The sequence below is a fragment of the Haliotis asinina genome, chromosome 2 (assembly GCF_037392515.1).
Source record: "Haliotis asinina isolate JCU_RB_2024 chromosome 2, JCU_Hal_asi_v2, whole genome shotgun sequence".
NCBI classification, from domain to species: Eukaryota; Metazoa; Mollusca; class Gastropoda; order Lepetellida; family Haliotidae; genus Haliotis; species Haliotis asinina.
Genome location: NC_090281.1, coordinates 22,724,231 through 22,743,032, shown reverse-complemented (window position 1 = coordinate 22,743,032; position 18,802 = coordinate 22,724,231). Strand labels below are relative to the sequence as shown.

Sequence of the window (18,802 nt, the reverse complement as noted above, 5' to 3'; positions counted from 1 at the left end):
CGCTGTGACAACATGGCATTGTATTTTTCAGGATTTGAAACTCTTCAGCCTGGAGGACCTGTTCAAGCTGTGGGAGGATGTTCAGCATCACACTCCGATCAGGCAGACCTGGATCACGGAGCTTGACCACAAACTGCAGAAGATAGAGGATGATAGAATGGACATGGTGTGTATCTCATGTTGTAGCTCTGGTTATAGCTCACTTTACATGTAGCAAAGGCTATGGCTTATTTTATATGTAGATATAACTCACTTTATATGTAGCTGTGGTTATAGCTGACTTAATACGTATGTAGCTCTGGTTTTAGTTCACTTTACATGTAGCTCTGGTTATAGGTCACTTTACAGGTGGTTATATTCTTTTTATCTATAGCTGAGGTTATAGTTCACTTCATATGTAAATGAGGTCATAGCTCACTTTACATGTAGCTCAGGTTAATGCCTGCTTTATATGTAGCTCAGGATATATCTCACTTTATATGTAGCTCAGGAAATAGCTCACTTTACATGTAGTTCACTTAGTATGTAGGAGAGGCTATTGCTCACTCTATATGTCCGATTATAGTTCACTTTATATAGCTATAGTTATAACTCACTTTATATGTATCTTAGGACATAAACATTAACATCAAATACCACACTGATTTATTCTTTCATAATTACATCATCATCATGCTGTCATAAAATCTGAACTTTATATGTAGCTTTGGTTATATGCACCTTATATGTAGCTGAGGTTATAGCTCACCATATATGTAGCTGAGGTTATAGCTCACTTCGTATGTAGGTCAGGTTATAGCTCACTTTGTATGTAGCTGAGGCTATAGCCCACAATATATGTAAGTCAGGTTATAGCAGCACCCTGGTCATTATTAAATTAATGAGTTTCTCCTCTAAGCTCTCTATATAGATTGATGCAAGTCAGTTTCCTTTATGTGTGTAAGAAACATCTCGGTGTTTGGTGTGTTATAACTGAACTATGCTGGAATAAAGTTGCATGTCAGACATGTTTGAGATCACAGGGAATGATGAATATACATGTGTGGTACAGCCTGATTCACATTCCACGTAGTCATCTTAATGCTACCACAGTTACTCCTAATTTTAATCCATGATTTTAACTGTTGTATCTCAAAGAGTGCATGTATGCAATAGTCCTGGCTTCTAATATAAGTCATGGTCACATATTGTACCTTGTATTCACAGATTCAGAGTGTGTTCCAATCATATTCCAAGAGTCTGGAAAAAATAGCTCATCTAATGTCTCCGGACCTGCAGAGATTTCTGGACAAGGAGTCACAGGTAATGTCATGTCTCAAGGACCATGTACAAGGCCGAAAAATGCACTTGTTAAAATGAGATCTTTTACTGATATTTCTCTCCTCTCTACATGAGTTAAATTTTCTAATCTGTCTATCAGCATTGATCTAAATCTTTGTAAGAGCGAGTGAATTTAGTTTTATGCTGTTAGCAATATTCGAACAATATCTTAGCAAGGGACACCAGATATGGACTTCACACATTATACCCATGTGGGGAATTGAACCTGGGTCTTTCGTGTGATGAGCGAATGCTTTAACCTTTAGGCTGCCCCACCACTCCTTACTAAATGTGAAGAGTAAGAATGAGTGAAATGTTCCAAGCAGTGAATGTGATATCTGTAGCTTGACAGCAAACAGAAAATGTTGAATGTAAATAGTAGTAAATAAGACAGTCGCTCAATAATATGCTAGATATTATGTACACTGTGTTGTTTCTGAATTTTGTGACCTCACCCAAAAAACATTCCCATCTGTGGTATGTGTGGTTGTCTTTTGTTGAAATCTAAATGTTTGAATCAGTTATAAAGATGAAAAACTAAATGATTTTAGAAATTTACATCTCATCGGCTCAAAAAGCCAAACAGCTTTCATTTTCACTAGGTGATATGGAGGCTATGAAATTCACCTTGGATTTACTAAATACCAACTTCTTTGAAGTGATTTTCATACACATCGAACATAGATTGTTTCAACCAAAGATTCACTTCTAAATCAGTCCGTGGACTATGTAAACAACCCATGATATTAAGCAAAGAACACTTCCTGCACGGCTTCACCATCTTTGTGCTTACATGCTTTGATGCGGTGTTTTTCATCCTGTGTTCATCCCAGTTCACTGACAGAGTGTTTAGTCTCTGAATATTTCCTTCAGACAATCAACCAGACCATGCTGAGCAACAAGCGAGCATACGCCGATCTGAATGTCCGTCTCCTTTCCTCCGACATAGAGCGAGAGAAGATGCAACATTCGACATGGCGGAGACGTGTTGAGGATTGGAAGAGGCTCAACATTGATCTTACTGTCTCCAAGTTTCAGTGAGTTTTATGATGGTATCACAGTCCTGCTTAGTTACACAAAGTGTCAAAATCTGTAAAATGTTAGTTATATTAAATCTGCCTGTAACTCTATCATGATACATGGGGGCCTGTCATCTAAGGGTGCCACAATTCACTGTACAAACCACTCATCCTGGGTTTGAATCCCACTCTCCTGTTTGAATTTGTAGGTTTGTGAATATGATACCCATGACAGTGGGTTTTCTCAAGATGAGAGCATCTGAAAATTGCATCACTTTAGCGTCCCTCTCACCTTAAGCTGATACGCCGAGATATGAGTGGAATATTGTGAAATCTAGGGCCGCAATGATTTATTGCTTTCATCAAAAACTAGTTCCAATTTTCAATAACCATTATGACCATTTTGATTCAATATTTGAATACCTATTTAAAATATTTCCACACAGAACACAGTTTTGGCAAAAGGTGATTGGTTGATTCTTTGCTAATTATCCACTTATAATTGTTGTTGATAGACATCACCAAGTTGACAATGGATTTCATGTTAAAAATGGCAAATCCGAGAGTGAAATGAAATTTAGTGTTTTTCTTTTATGATGAAACTGTCTGTTTCCTTTGATGCCAGTTGTAGTTGGTGCATAAAACCTTGACAGATATAGAACTTGTAAACAAGACTATCATATTGTTTATCTCACCATCACATTCTCTTTATTTCCAATTATATTGACAAGTGCATGTTCGGCATGATCACCAGAGATTGAATACAATATGATTTCCTAGTGAGTTTCTGAAATCCACATCACTTAGTTACTGTACGAGACTCGTACATTGCATGACAGCTGTCTATGTACAACACCTCAGCATGGATCACAACGCATACTGTCACCACCAGGTGAGTGCTTCTTTTTCAACATATTTATCCTGCATAGATTAGAAATACAGATAAAGTCACAATTTATTTTTGATTTCATGAACAGTTTGATTATAAGTTGTTGTGCAGTTGTCTGGGAGAAGTGAGACTGACAATGTGCATGTCATGCATGTTTCAGTTTTCCAGAGATGATTGACAGAGACACGTGGAGACATTCTGAATACAACCATATCCTACAAAACCTGGAGGAGGACTTGGCGGAAGAAAATTATGATGAAGAAGAGGAGGAGGATAAAGAAGAGGACTGGGATAAAGAAGAGGAGGAAGAAAAAGAGGAGGAAGAAGAAGAGACAGATTTTGAAACAGAGAACTAAGAGAAATAACGATCTAGCCTTTGTGATAGCTATACTCTTCATCACAGATGTTGTAGAATAAATCAGATGCACAAATGTCTTTGTGTTCTTTCTCATGCTTCTCATTGTATGCAAATCAACCCCCTTTCTAAATTGGGTCAGTATGTTGGAATGAAGTTCCAGTCACTTGTCTCACTTGCCAGGTTGCTGGATAAACATTAGATTTGATGATAGAATTCATCATTTAAGGAAATATTCTTTTCAGTACATATTTCACTATAAAGAAAAACTTACTTTCTTTGAAATAGGAGAAAGTTGTTCAGTTTATTCAAGATTTCTTGTTAAGTTTGAGCAAATAATGTAGTCTTCAGTGGTCTTCAATAAGAGTTTCATGATGTCAAGATTTGGTCAAGAAATATGCATTATGCAGCCTTTTTTTCTTGGCTTAGAAAAACATGAAAGTTGGAAGATCTCCATCTTCAGCAAAGATAACGGCACTATTATCGATTATAATGTTCATGAGATTGTGATTATGGCTGAAAGCTTTTGATCTTGAAATACGCATTCTATTGTGTTTTCCTGGCCTTAGGAAATTGTGATTTGAAAAGTTGGAATATCTCCATTATCAAAGAAGATAACTAAACTGCAGTGGATTGTTACGTGCATGAGATTAATCATGGCTAAATTCAGCCAGACCACAGGACTGGTTAGATGTAAAACCTGCCACCCCTGACCAAAACCTACCTGCCGACAAAATATCTTCATATGTATACATGACTGTCTAAATTTTAACGAAACCGTCTGGAAGGCAAATTTGAGAATCTGGCAGTCCATGTTGAAAATAAATAGGCAGTCAAACAGGCTGGTATTTTGAATGCTGATAAGTTGGTTTGGTTAAGAAATATGCATTCTCCAGCCATTTCCTTTGACAAAAGAAAAACATGTGATTAGAAAAGTTGGAAGATCTCCATCTTCAAAGCAGATGACTTAACTACAATGGATTTTAATGGGCATGAGACTGATCATGATCATGGCTAAAAACGTTTGGTCAAGAAACATGCAGTCTACAGTCTTTTTACTTGACATGGAAAAATGTGACTGGAAAAAGGAGAAGATCTCTATCTTCAAAGAACATAACTACAATAGATTATAATGAGTATGGGATTTATCAAGGCCGAATATTTCTATTGATGTTTATATGTGTTTCTGTGCTATGCAGTTATATTCCCTACCTGAAGATTGTGCGTACCTCTTGCTTCAGGAACTACATGAACAGTGATGCTGTCACTAATCCACCCGGAGTAGAGAAGGTCTTCGAGTTCATGGTTGCAGAGCAGTCCATCATAAACGCCAAGCGACTTGAACTCATTGAGTCCATCGGGTCAGTGAACACTTCTTGCCCGACTTTCTTCTGCAGTAACGTTCACCTACAAAATGATCCTGGTATTGTTTAATATACAGACATGTCAGCCAATACAATTTTAGTGGGCTCATCACAATATTTTGTACCATGTTTTGTAAATATGAGGTCCAGGTGAGTATATTTTGTGTGAAATTAGCAAACGACTCAGAATGTGCCAGGGCCTATATTGTTAAAGCTGTCGTAGCACTAAGATAGTTGTAAGACAATGTATGGCACTTACAACTATCATACTGCTAAGAGAGTTTAAAAAATCTGGGCCCAGTTATGTTAACTGGTAGTACTTGCAGAGAATGTTTGTTTGGTGAGGTGAGAGGGTGATTTAAGTTTATAATTAAATAATAACTGGTTTCAGCATGAAGATTTAGATGATTTGAGGGTGATATATTTTAATTTCAATTTGGAGTTCAATGAATATGTTTTGATGATGAGACATATTCTTTGATTTATCAGTATTTGAATTGAGTTTCCACAGATATACAACATGGTACAGATGAAATGTATTCCGGACGTTTAAGTTTGTTTACATTACGTCTATTTTCACATTTAAACTTTGTAATTTGTGTGAGCATTGTGGCTAAATTATGGCCCCTGCAATGGCTCCTGGTATGGCTCCTGCTATGGCTCCAGGTATGTCTCCATCCATATCCTTTGGTATGGCCCATGCTATAGCTCCAGCTGTTGCGATTTGTTTCTGTTACAGGAAGGTGATGTAGCCATGTATTGTCTGTTACAGGAAGGTGATGTAGCTATGTATTGTCTGTTACAGGGAGGTGAAATAGTCAAGTTTTGTCTGCTACAGGGCAGTGATATAGTCAAGTTTTGTCTGTTACAGGGAGATGCGACCTCCGGCTTCCACAAAGACAGCTGTGTATAAGTGGAACCAACAGCTGCAGATAGTTACAGCGGAAATAGGTGGGAGTTTCATGTTTGTTCTTTCCAGTGCTGTAGTGGCCTTTCAGTTCCTGCATCCACTGTTGTGTAAAAGTTGCCGTGTTCTCTGGCATCACTTGTCTTGATCAGTTTCAGTTTATGTCTCTTAGCCTGTGGTCGAATGTTCACATGAAATGGATGACTCTGCATTTTATGATTACCATTCCCAGGATGCTGTAACCAGATGTATCTCTTAGTGTATGGTCAGCGTGAAATTGATGACGCAACATTCTATGATTACCATTCCCAGGATGCTGTAACCAGATGTATCTCTTAGTGTATGGTCAGCGTGAAATTGATGACGCAACATTCTATGATTACCATTCCCAGGATGCTGTAACCAGATGTATCTCTTAGTGTATGGTCAGCGTGAAATTGATGACGCAACATTCTATGATTACCATTCCCAGGATGCTGTAACCAGATGTATCTCATAGCCTATGATCAAATGGTCAACATGAATTTTATGTTGTAGATGCTGTGAACCAGATGCACATGAGCAAGCTCCATGAGGAGTATGAGAATGTCTGTCAGGCCTGCCTGGATCATGTGGAGTCAGTCAAGGTATGCTGAAAACTCACTCACTCACTCACTCACTCACTCACTCACTCACTCACTCACTCACTCACTCACTCACTCACTCAAAAAGAGTCCAGAATCATCTGTCATCACACATTTTAATGATTTCAAATTCAGTTATCACTAGACAAGACATGAGAGGCAAAGTGTGCTACTTCTTGAGTACCTTGTGGGGAATCAAACCCATGTCTTAGGCGCGACAAGCCGACACATTAACCACCAGGCTACCCCACCAACCTACAGCTGCTAGAGCTAAATAGGCAATGTTTATAAGACACACTTAGTAGTGTCCCAATAATGTTTCTTGGAGTTTCAGTTGCAGGCAAAATGCAGATATCTCCTAATGGATGAATGTATAACCTCATTCATTTGTCACTTGTATCTAGCTGGTGGATGATAAAGTACATCACTTGTTTGTTTTTCTGGTCAGAAATCCCTGATAGAATCTGGAGTGTGCACTGAAGCCAAGGCAAAGCAGGTGGTCGAGACCAAAATGTTACCGCTGGTGGGCGACCAACAGAGGGTCCTGGAATCAAACCTGGAGACTATGGAGGTATATTGTGCATGTTCAGACATCGCCATGTGAACAGACGATGATATGTTTATTACAAGTTTAGAGCAGCATTTAGAAGTTGGAGAAAGGAAAACAATATGTGGATGAACAACTTCTTTATTACATTGGGAGGTTTGTTTCGGTCACCATTATCAATCACTTTCTTCATGTGTATGTTGTTACCTGCCCTTACAAGTGTGTACATGAGTTGTTTTGACAACTTGTTGTCACAAGTAATTTTCCAAAGTTGAACGTCAAGCAATGACAAAAAATTTTATTTGTTCACTGGTCATCAAGTGAACATGGGTTGTTGTACCACTCGGTGTTTGTTAATGTTCGCCAAGCCCAAGGAAAACATCGAGGGTACATCAATCCAGTCCCTTAGGGACCAGTGAACAATGTATTTATCTCACCGAACACCTCAATGTCAATTTTGAATTGTTTGAGGCACAGGTACAAAACATTTTGTAGCCATGACTAGATTATGCAAATGACAAGAAAAACAGATTTAGAGTTATCTCCCTTCCATCGATTTGCATTCTCTAAACGTCGTTATTTTTCATACATCATATGTGATTCAATGTTATTCACGATAGAGTATTACTACCATGATGTACCAAACGAGTTTGGCATTCCCATCGGGGTACACAGAAATGTCGCTCACTTGTAAACTGGGTACATTGAAAATAATAGAAGTGTGCTCAGACAATAAGAAAACAACATTTATTTGTAAGGTTAGATAAAAGTATTTGACATCTCCTTTGAAATGTGAATAGATTGGTGATGTGAGTTTTGGGAATAAGTAGTTATGGAGATTTTATTCCGTTGGTGTATGCTACTACTTTTAAAGTTAGTGTTGTACTGACAGAAAGCCATTGAGAATCACAACATCAAGCTGGAAGAGAAGACCAAGTCCCTGTTCAAGTTTGCCCAGGGCGCGGCTCACATGTGGGATGTCCACGAGATCGGACTGGCCAAGCAGGAGAGGGCACTGCAAGAGAAACTAGAGGCTTGCCGCCATCAACACGATAACCATAACCAGGTCAGTGGGCAGCAGTATCATACATAGTGCTGGAAATTGGCTGAAATCCCACAACTGATGACTGCGTCATTACCAACAAGCAATCCACAAAAAATAATTGCTTAGCATTGGTGTTGCAGATGTGTATAACGTGTTACAACTTGCTGCTTCAAACTGATAACTAATGTATCATGAACAAAAACTTCGAAGAGTTTTCAAGAAATATTCAGTCTTGACTTTTAAGTAAGGTGAGTTTTCTGAGAACTGAACTCCTTTTCAGGAGCTGCTGAATTTCAAGATATGTTGAATTATCAAATGTTTCAAAGACTAAGACTAAGAATAAGAATAAGTAGTTCAGAAATCATATGTGTTCGGGTATGAAAAAAAGTGATCGATTGCTTGGTGGTTTGGTCTCTGCAACCAATCTTGGATTATTTGAGTTAAGCTGAACACCACTAGTCATAAGCACATTGAAGGCAATAACAGTCCCTACTCTGAGTACACCCATAATACTAATGATCAGAGCCCAGATTGTTTAAGCTCTCTCAGCGCAAAGATATCGTAATTTAATGTTAAAGGCCACTATGCTTGTCGTAGGAGGCGACTTACAGGGTGGGGTGGTCAGGCTTGCTGACTTGGTTGGCACATGTCATCGGTTCCAATTGCGCAGATTGATGCTCATGTCATTGATCACTGGGTTGCCTGGTCCAGACTCGATTATTTACAGACCGCCGCCATATAGCTGGAATGTTGCTGAGTGCGACATAAAACTAAACTCTTTCACTCAGTTACTGTTAATGTATGAGACTTACGACTATCTTTGCGCTAAGAGAGATTCGAAGATGTAGGCACAGGTCACTAGACGCTTTATGTGATGAGAGTTGGAGGTGAGCCCAATGATTGATTTGTTTGCCTATTCATTACAGCAGGGGATAAAAAGACCCTCAAAATTTTCAGCCAGACCACAGGGCTGGTTAGATGTAAAACATGCCTGACCTTACAAAAACATACCTGCCCAGATGTATATCTTCATATACATATCTTAACCCCACCATCAGTCAGGTGAATATATTTGAGAATCTGGTCGATCCCAGTTTAAAAATATCCTCTGCTGGACTGATCACAGACCCAGATGCTCTCTTGTTTATTTTACACCGCCATGTTATGGTTTGAGTGGTCCAACTAGATGACTGGATGATCACCTGCCATCAAGTTTTCATCTTTGGATGTTGCTCATAACATCAACCATTGGTTTGTATAGCCAGGGATCCATCATTTGGCTGGAATATTGCTGACTTTCCTTTTAGCTGCATTTCATGATCGTCATACACTAGATGTAAGGATTCCATGTAACAGATATTCCTTGTAAGTTTGCTTTTCATGGACAGAAGGGATATATACGTCCTGATTGATTGGGGATTGATTTTTGCAAAAGGAAATAACAAAACTTGACAAAGTTATCATGAACAAAAGAATACTCACTGACCAAACCACTGCTGCAGGAGCGAGAAGCAAACTTGGACATCGTCATGGACAGAATGCGTCAAGATTCATCTGAGGACTCTCTCAGAGCCAGCCTGGCAAAAGCCCTTGAAATGCTGGAGAGAATTAGGCTGTCGTAAGTGTAGTTTGGTGTCCATGTCATCGTAGTACCATATCACTGAACTCGTTGTACTTAAGTAACCCATGAACATCTGGGTTACAATTGATCTTGAGTAGTCCATGTTTGTCGCAAGAGGTGACTAACAGGATTGGGTGGTCACGTTCTCTGATGTAGTAGACACATGTCATCAGTGCCCACCTGGACAGGTCAATGCTCATGCTGTTGATCACTGGATTATCTGGTTCAGACTTGATTTTATACAAACTGACACCATATAGCAAATGGGATGCGATGACGTACGTCAACTAAGTCAGCGATCCTGACCACCCAATCTCATTAGTCGCATCTTACGTCAAACCCTGATCTTCACGGATCTGTGGTCTACACACATAACTAACACCACTAGCTGTCGTTCCCACAGTAGAAATCAACTATCTGATTTTTGTGTATACTAAGGCTCTATATGTACTCTAATATGTATGCAACATTCGGCTGAAAATCATGCCATTTTGAATAGTTTTGGGTAAGCAAAGAATGTTATATATTCTTAAAACAAGTAAACTATTTTTGTAAAGCAACATATACTGGTAGTTGTATATAGTGGATTGTTAAACTGATGTAAGTAACATACTGACATATACAAAAATTCAGATATGAGATATTCCACAACCAGCAGACAGACATTGTCAAGTCCTACCCAGAACAGGTGAACACAGAACTGGAGACCTATGACCAGTCTGTCCTCAAGTTCTTTGGTGTGGACAGGTCACATCCAAAGGTAAGCTGTCAGTATATCTGAACCTCCATGGGATTCCAGATAGGACTGTTAACTGAGAAACTTGCAAGAGGCAACTTATCTGATTACCAGACTTGACCTCAGTCATATAACATGAATATTCCCAAACACAATGATGAACAACAACCAACCATTGTAATAAGAGCACAGGATATATGACAATGTAGGGGGCTTTTAATTATTGGTATTATTGCTGCAAGAATTGCAAACCATAAGTAAAATTATATGTTTTGAGCAATGTGATCCATTTGTTGTTGTTTTTTGTTGTTTGTTTATTTGTTTTGTTTTTTTGTTTGTTTTGGGTGTGGGGGGTGTATCTATTTGTTGGTGACTTTAGTTGTGAGAAAACAGACAATAAACGTGCATTATTTGCGTAATGCTAACTATTTCTACATCAATATTTTTTGCCTCTGCAGCTCAGTAGTTCTATGTGTGTCTGTTTCAGGATAAGGATTCCACATCCAGGGAGTCAAGTGTTCTGCAGCCTGATGATAAGAAGGAAGACTCTAACCTGTCCAAGTCCAAGAAGAAGAAGAAGGTTAAAGAGGAAAAGGAAGAAGTGGTGGAGGTAAGTCACCTTGTCTGTTCCATTCATGATCTTTCTCTTCCTTTGTTTGTTTTTTTGAGTGTACTATGTTGTGTGTTTGTGTGTTTTCTTTTGTTTTGCGTAAATAGTGAAGTCTCTGCGTTTTTGGTCAGTGTAAACCCAAGGTCAACTTACAACTCACTTAGTAAGAAGATATTGTACAAATAACTGAAGCCAATGCTGCATTCAAAGCCTAAATGTGTCGTATGGATAACTGAAGTCAGCCTAAATATGCTGTAGAGATAACTGAAGTCAGCCTTTATAGTATTGCATGGATAACTGAAGTCATCCTAAATAGTAATGTATGGATAACTGAGGTTGGTGTAAATAGTAATGTATGGATAACTGAAGTCAGCCTAAATGTATTGTATGGATAACAGAAGTGAGCTTAGCCTGCGACCTCGTTGTATCACGGTACTTGACATATCCGTAATCGGAAATAAAATCCCGAACATATGAGGCCTATTTTATTGAGAAATTGGATTAACATGACATTTGATCAACACATTTGTGAAAAAACTTTTATTTTAACTTGACAGTATTTCAGCTAAAGCCATTAGACGAACGGAGCCAGTTAATATCTACCGATGTTATCGCGGTAAACAAAATACTTCATTCCCCAGGAGATAAATATAGCTCATGACATCAATTCTGCTATATTTTTGGCAATAAGGATATGCAGACGACTTAGTTCAGATGGAGTGGGAAGGGTCATATATGAAACCTAAATGGTATAGCAGGTTTTTCATAAATAGGGGTCAGACAGATTCCAGATTTGAATGTTAATAATTCTGCTGGATAATGCTTTTGGAGATTCGATGCATGCCATCGGTTTCAAAAAAGTAAACAAGCTGCTGACGTTAGGCTGTGGATTTACACACAAAATCACCTCTATGAGCCATGTCTAGCATGGAAAACCGGAAATACAACGAGGTCTGAGTATAAATGTGTTGTATGGATAAGTGAAGTCTGGATATTAAAAATCAATCCAAATGTTTTGAATGGAATGGATAAGGGAAGTGTGCCTAAATGTGTTGAATGGATAACTAGTTATTAAGGCAGATAGTGAGTTTTGTGTGGTTGGATGGATAACAGAAGTCTGCCTAAATGAGTTGATTGGTTAACAATAGTCAACTTAAACCTGTTGAACGGATAACAGAAATCAGCCTAAATGAGTTGATTGGTTAACAATAGTGAACTTAAACCTGTTGAATGGATAACAGAAGTCTGCCTAAATGAGTTGATTGGATAACTAGATATTCAGGCAGATCTTGAGTTTTGTATAATTGCATATGTTCTTGTATGTAAGCACTATGTATAAATCTTCATGAGTAGTGTGCAGATGTGAAAAATGATCAGTTTCCCCAAGAATTTAATCCAGACAGAAATAGACAGGAATATGGAAATTCTTTAGTAAAACTGATTCCAGTGGGAACAAAATCCTATAAAATAGTGAGAGTTCAGGAGTAGCCAGATTTTCCAAAGGTTGAAACTTCATTTAGCACCCATCAGCTCCAGATGATTAAATTTAGCATGTGTTTATTTTGAATTATGTCAATGAAAAATACACTTTGCAATAAAATATCTCAACAAAATTGTATTCTTTGGCATTTGATGCTGAGATATGCTTTTGATTTATGATATGTCACCCTCCGTTTATAATAGTGATACTTGTGAACCAATTCATCATCCATAATATAAAAGGCAGGCGTTGTGGTCATTGACCTGGATTATTATGCTGATATCTCAAGGTCGAATAATGCAACTGGGTTTAGTGGGTGACAACCTTTTGTGATGTCCCACAGTTTATTAGTAGCATGAACCCCTGAAAATTCCTCATGAGGTAATGGGAAAAGATGATGACAAGGGAGACAACTCTTATCATCTTGTCAGCATTAATGCTTTTCATGAGAGAATATATGGCTGAGGATATTTCTACATAGTGTTCATAGTGTATATCATGGAATCACAAATAATAACTTTATCAATAAACCAAATTGTATTTCTGTACTTTTCATATGATTAGTACTTGAAATTGATTTTCCATTTATGTTACTTCAATATATGTGTATTAATCTGAAGTATCATTTACATACATAAGCAAAATGCACAACTGTAGTTAGGTTGTTTTACAGTTTTACTGTGTTTGAAAACAAGTGTATATTAGGGTGATGTTTTTGACAGAAATAACTTTATTTCACACTGACATTAATTAAAAGTTTGAATAATTTCCTTTATTTGTGCATGGAATATATGAATTGATAAACAGCAGCATATTTTGATTTTAACAGTCTATGACTGGGAATGTGTTGGTACTGAACTCATTAATAAAACTTATTATGTCAATGCTCTATAAAAGAGGACAAGTGGCAAGGCAATACATGGATGGTGACCTCCTCAAAAGACGTTATGCATCTTTATATGGTTGAAAACCATAAATTATTGATTGCATGTCTACAACTACCTTATAAGCCCAAACATGGTGATAGAAGGGCCACTTGACTTTTTATGAGTCAAACTTCGTCCTATATAACACCTTACATTAACTTCATGATTAGGCGAGAAACTGACCTGAATCTCAACCACAGATACATGAATAATTCATGTCCTGTCTACTTGCAACTCTGTGTAAGTAATTCTGATGCCTAACTTGCATGTGGAGTTCCTGGCAATCTATTCAATGTGAATATTTCATGGAGATTCCAAGATTAATCTACACTCCTTAATTGCTATGCTTGTGCACTGGTTTACAAGCCACAGTTGTAGTACGACTGTCTTAACCATGCTCTATGTGGATATATAGGGATGTGGTATTGGCTCAGCAGAACAGCATTCCAGAAAGCATGATTCGAATCACAGGTCGTCCTGATTTGTTCACCTTACCACCGTCTGTCATGAGTTTTGTCCACTGTGGTAAATATCCAAAACTGGCACAACTTCAGGCTAGATTTTTCCACAAAGCTGAGAGTCTGTGATGTGCTTGAAATCCTCTTTCAGCGCAGTTTTTCCTTATGAGTGTAAAACAGGAATTGGGAGTCTGAATTTCAGTGTTATTTTTCATCTTGAACATGGTTCCATGAGACACACTCTTATATTATGTTTGTTGTATTCTTCCATGATGGTGAGTGTGGCTTGTAAGACTGTCCCTGAAACAGAAGTGTCCTCAAACTCCTTCCCAAGTCCTGAGTACCAGTACTTGGCACATGAATAGAGTGTCCTTTGGGTTATGTATTATTAGCCAATTTACACACAGCACACTACCGGCATCTCTCCAGTCTCTTTGTCAACACTGGCTCAAAATCTCAATAGGGTCCATGGCATTATGCATTTATCATCAGCTCTACAACCCAGCATGTTGTCTAAAGTAGATAATTCCTTCAGTCCCAATGAGTGCTGGTTTAGACAGCTTCCACTGTGTATATCCACACAGCCACATGCTAAGCAACACCACCACTCCATCAACACATTCCACATCATACACATGCCATATTCACATTGCAGCAGATATCACACTCAACACAACACACACAATGCGACACACAAAACACGGAATGCGCATCACACACTGCACCTTCTACAAGCCATGCAGTACAGAATACACACATGCATGTGCATACACAAGTTCAAGGTTAGTTCACATGCGCACATGCACTTCAAAATTCTTGTCTGCTTATATGTGCTACCATGGTCTGATTCAATCTTACTTGCAGGAACTGCTGTCACATACTCTCCATCTGGATCTCTTTGATCTCACCACAAGCGTCTCTTTACTATTCCAAAGTATGAGACAGTCACATTTGGTAAAAGAACCCTCACCTATACTGTCTGAACCTCATGGAAAGATGCTTTCTACACCCCCCAAAATAGCTTAAACCATGCCTTGCTTACAAAATAATCTTAAGACTTATCTCTTTCCAAAGACATCACTCGTTGTTATGGTTAAAAATTTGCCATGACAAAAGGTATGAGAAATTACCACAGAACCAGTAAAATATAACACTGACAAGTTTAAGATTTTCAATATTTTTGTATTCAGCAAAAACAAAGGCAAGATACAAACGATTCACAAGAGAGGTTTCATGTACAATACAAATGAGTCAAATCTACAGTAATGGGTCACAGATATAATGTCAACTCACCGAAGTCTTGATGTGAGAATGAGAAACAGTTATACAGAATGTAACACAGCCAGTGGTCAGGCAGCAGTTATGTAGATCAAGCGTTAATGGAGATTAGCAGATATGTACTCCAGTTAATCTATATGTGTCCGTGTCGACAACACAGCAACTAGCCTTTATATATGCAGTCATTGATTCCGGAATGTTCGAAATCATACAACCATCGCTATCAACGTAGAATTCTCCAGGCCATCCTCCCAGAAGTGAACAATTAATCAAGGGAGGCAACTCTAGAGCACTTCCTTAAAGGCGTTCATCCAAAAATACGAAACCTACTGAACATATATGATACGGAATGTGACCCATAATAATTATTACTTAATTAATAAATACAATTTACAGAAAATACACTCTCGTAACATCATCTTGTCTGGGCTGTGTGCAGAGTGTACTACAGTGTGATTAGATGTGCTATAAAAATGCACTTGTTATTGTTGGTTTCAGATGGCAATTAAATTTGATGAGACAGCCACTCAGCATGGTGACCCCACTGATGGCATGTCACTGTGCCCATCTGGCTGACTTCAGTCACTGGTTGACCTGGTCTGCCACTCATTATTTATAGACAGCTACTAGGAGTGCATTTTTTTAAGATAATGAATATGGTGTGATCTACCTTACCAGATGATTGCTAAAACATGTTTACATGAAACATTTCAATCAGTACAATGACACACTTAGTGCTGCTGGGGAATTTCATGTTAACAAAACACATTGAACACTTCAAATATTAGACATTTAAACACCCAGCGTGATCTTAACATATGTTGTGGGCCACCTTGTATGAAATTTTGTTCTGTCGCATTGATATGCTTGGTGTCTGCACTGGCACAATCCATAATTAAGCCCAAGGCTTGAATGCAATCATTCCTTCTATGATATTTAACAGAAGTGCAGGCGACTGTAGTGTTTCACAATATTCACCCATTTAATCTGTTCTCAGTCTTGTTACTTACATTACTTGTTAAACATTGCTGCCATTAGATGATTTAACACATGCAGTATTTGGCATGGCTCCTTTGGTCATAACGTAGTCTGAATACACAACCCCTTTCAGGAAGTGGCCCTATGTAACATATGTTTACATTAGGATTTCTCTTTCTCAGTAAAACACATACGCTCCACTTTTTGTGGTTGATTCCAATCCTGGATGGTCAGAGTTCTAACCCATTTGTACCATCAGACCTTCCACAATAATGGAAGTCTGACAAATAGCAGTTTTGATTAAACCACATGCTATGTCTACCGCTCTGACAAGTGTAAATTGGCATGGCTTTGATAGCTAAAGCACAATTGGATAATTGATACGAAAATGTTTCATGGAAAAAAGTATTTGGAGCAATGACAATATGGCTGAATGTGCTGGAAGACCTTCAAGGGCTTTGTAAAGCTGGTCCCGTGAAATCCAGGAACTAGGCTGAAATAACAGTAAACAGTAAATGTGGATGTTACAACCCATGGAATATAGTTTTATTGTAGATTGTTCTCTAGTCATGGATCAGCAAATACCTGCAGGATCAACACAAACAGTAACATGAACCTCCATACGACATAGCCCCAACGTTAGGCCTGTGTCATTAGTGGTGTGTATGGTCACCAAAAACATAATACAGTATCATCTTACTCATTATTTTTCATATCAACTTTAGGTTCCAAAGGTAATTTGTTGGCATCAGATGCCCAATAACACCTTCACACCTGAAACACATCTCGTTAGTCTCTGATGCAGTCTTGTTTTGGAAAAGGTAATCTGTATTGAGTTTCAAATAATTTGACGAGATCTCTCATGATCATTACATGATGCATTAATGTACATTCTATTTTTCGCTGCAAACTCAAGACTACCCACACTATGTCACTCCAAGTTAACAAACACTGACAGTGCTGTCCCTTTGATTTAGTTTTCAAAATGGCTGAAATGTAACATGCAGATATGCAAAGAAGGAATAATGAAATGGATCTGGCCTGATAAAAACATGAGACTGAGCATGTCAAGCTCTTTCCATTAAGAGTCAGAGTCAGCTCAGATCAAGTGTCAGAATCTATTGTGACCTTTTGTGTTTTCATATAGGACCAATTGTTCCAATTGTTAACAAAAAGCATCATTTAACAGAGCTTTCACACATATTTGCTGATGACTTGTAGACATGCAACCTCTTTGCTTGACATCATTGCCTCTGGAAGTGGTCTCTATTTACCTCAGCTTACACCTGCAGTTCACTGACTGCCCCTGCGTGATAATGATAATGATAATGATCCAGATCCTTCTCCAGGATATGAAATAAAACAAAAACCCACCTAGACAACAGGACTGATAACTTCAAACTTTTTTTAGCCCCAAGAGGATTTAACCAGACCAGACACCAAGATACTGTGAATTTACAAATTTACTCAGATATACAGAACATCTAAATCTTTTAGTTTAGACCATCTGTCAGAAAGTCAGATTATTTCATGCACTATATTATCATCAGGAAACAGTGGGTGTTGTGAATGAACTGTATGAACATGGAGCTTAGAAAGTGTAAGCGTATCTTTCATATTTCTGATTCACACTATTAGTGTTATCAGTTTTGTAATGGTCATGAACAAAAACGTGTTGTACATTCCTGTTTGGTGCCCTGTGCAGGAGCATCATATACAGTACCATGGTTACAGGAGACAAACTTGTTTTATTGTGAATAAAGGGATCCAGTATAGATCACTTACGGATGAGGCATATAAATTAAGATCGATTTGAAATTTGTTTACAAGGGGATCACCTTTTGATTATAAGATTATGTAAAACAGTATGTGACATTTGTTAAACATTGTGTTTCCAAAATTCTGGATGATACAAAACATATTTTCAGTTTCTTTAATATCTTTCGTTTCCAAAGGATGATATTTGTAAACAAGAACAAAAGTGGCTGGGAATGAGAATCTAAAATCTGATGACACCAGGGCTATTTCACTATAGACACCATCCCAGTTGAATCAACTGACTGAGTTCTCATTCACTATTAACAAAGTTGAAACTTGTGGACACCTGAACGATAGTCAGTCAGTGCCCTAGAAAAGAATTGTCTGTAGCTCAGACTTCAAAACCAGTAGTCATCACTTTATGTGTCCAATATTTAGACCACACTTGGATTCTTCTTGTATTCTTCCATCACAGTAAGCAGAACAGACTTAACTTGTGTGTATATAAACTTAGCTGTCATAAAACAGTGTAAGGAATGTTCGGTATGTGAATAAACGGAGTTGTCATCTCATCCTTTAGTACATCTTCCTTTGTGTAGTATGTTCTAACATGCTCTACAACACAGCTCAGAGCTAACCAGGACCTGGTTTGAAGTGGGATAATGCACATGACGAGTCCTTTCAACCTTTATATGATGGCCTAATTTGCCTTGGGAACAACGGTCATGTTGGGTGGAGCTGGATGAGAACCATGCTTCAGTGGACTCATTCAGCCACTGACACAGGTATATACAGCAGTCTTGTGATGTCTATCTGCAGCGATATACACTGACATAATCCTGCTGTTGTATTGAGCAATACTCTCAGATGGCTGATCTCAGACAGAGT

General features: G+C 38.2%; 1 protein-coding gene across 1 annotated transcript in view; it reads left to right on the top strand.

Moving 5' to 3' along the window:
• The window catches only part of LOC137273405 (coiled-coil domain-containing protein 180-like), a 92,750-nt gene that overhangs the window by 5,284 nt on the left and 68,664 nt on the right, over nucleotides 1-18,802 (top strand). The window contains exons 7-17 of the mRNA XM_067806065.1: nucleotides 32-166; nucleotides 1,207-1,302; nucleotides 2,194-2,357; nucleotides 4,825-4,944; nucleotides 5,819-5,898; nucleotides 6,392-6,480; nucleotides 6,926-7,048; nucleotides 7,917-8,090; nucleotides 9,572-9,687; nucleotides 10,324-10,450; nucleotides 10,914-11,036. Of these exons, the coding sequence (XP_067662166.1) occupies nucleotides 32-166; nucleotides 1,207-1,302; nucleotides 2,194-2,357; nucleotides 4,825-4,944; nucleotides 5,819-5,898; nucleotides 6,392-6,480; nucleotides 6,926-7,048; nucleotides 7,917-8,090; nucleotides 9,572-9,687; nucleotides 10,324-10,450; nucleotides 10,914-11,036 (1,347 nt within the window). The remainder of the gene's footprint in view (nucleotides 1-31; nucleotides 167-1,206; nucleotides 1,303-2,193; nucleotides 2,358-4,824; nucleotides 4,945-5,818; nucleotides 5,899-6,391; nucleotides 6,481-6,925; nucleotides 7,049-7,916; nucleotides 8,091-9,571; nucleotides 9,688-10,323; nucleotides 10,451-10,913; nucleotides 11,037-18,802) is intronic.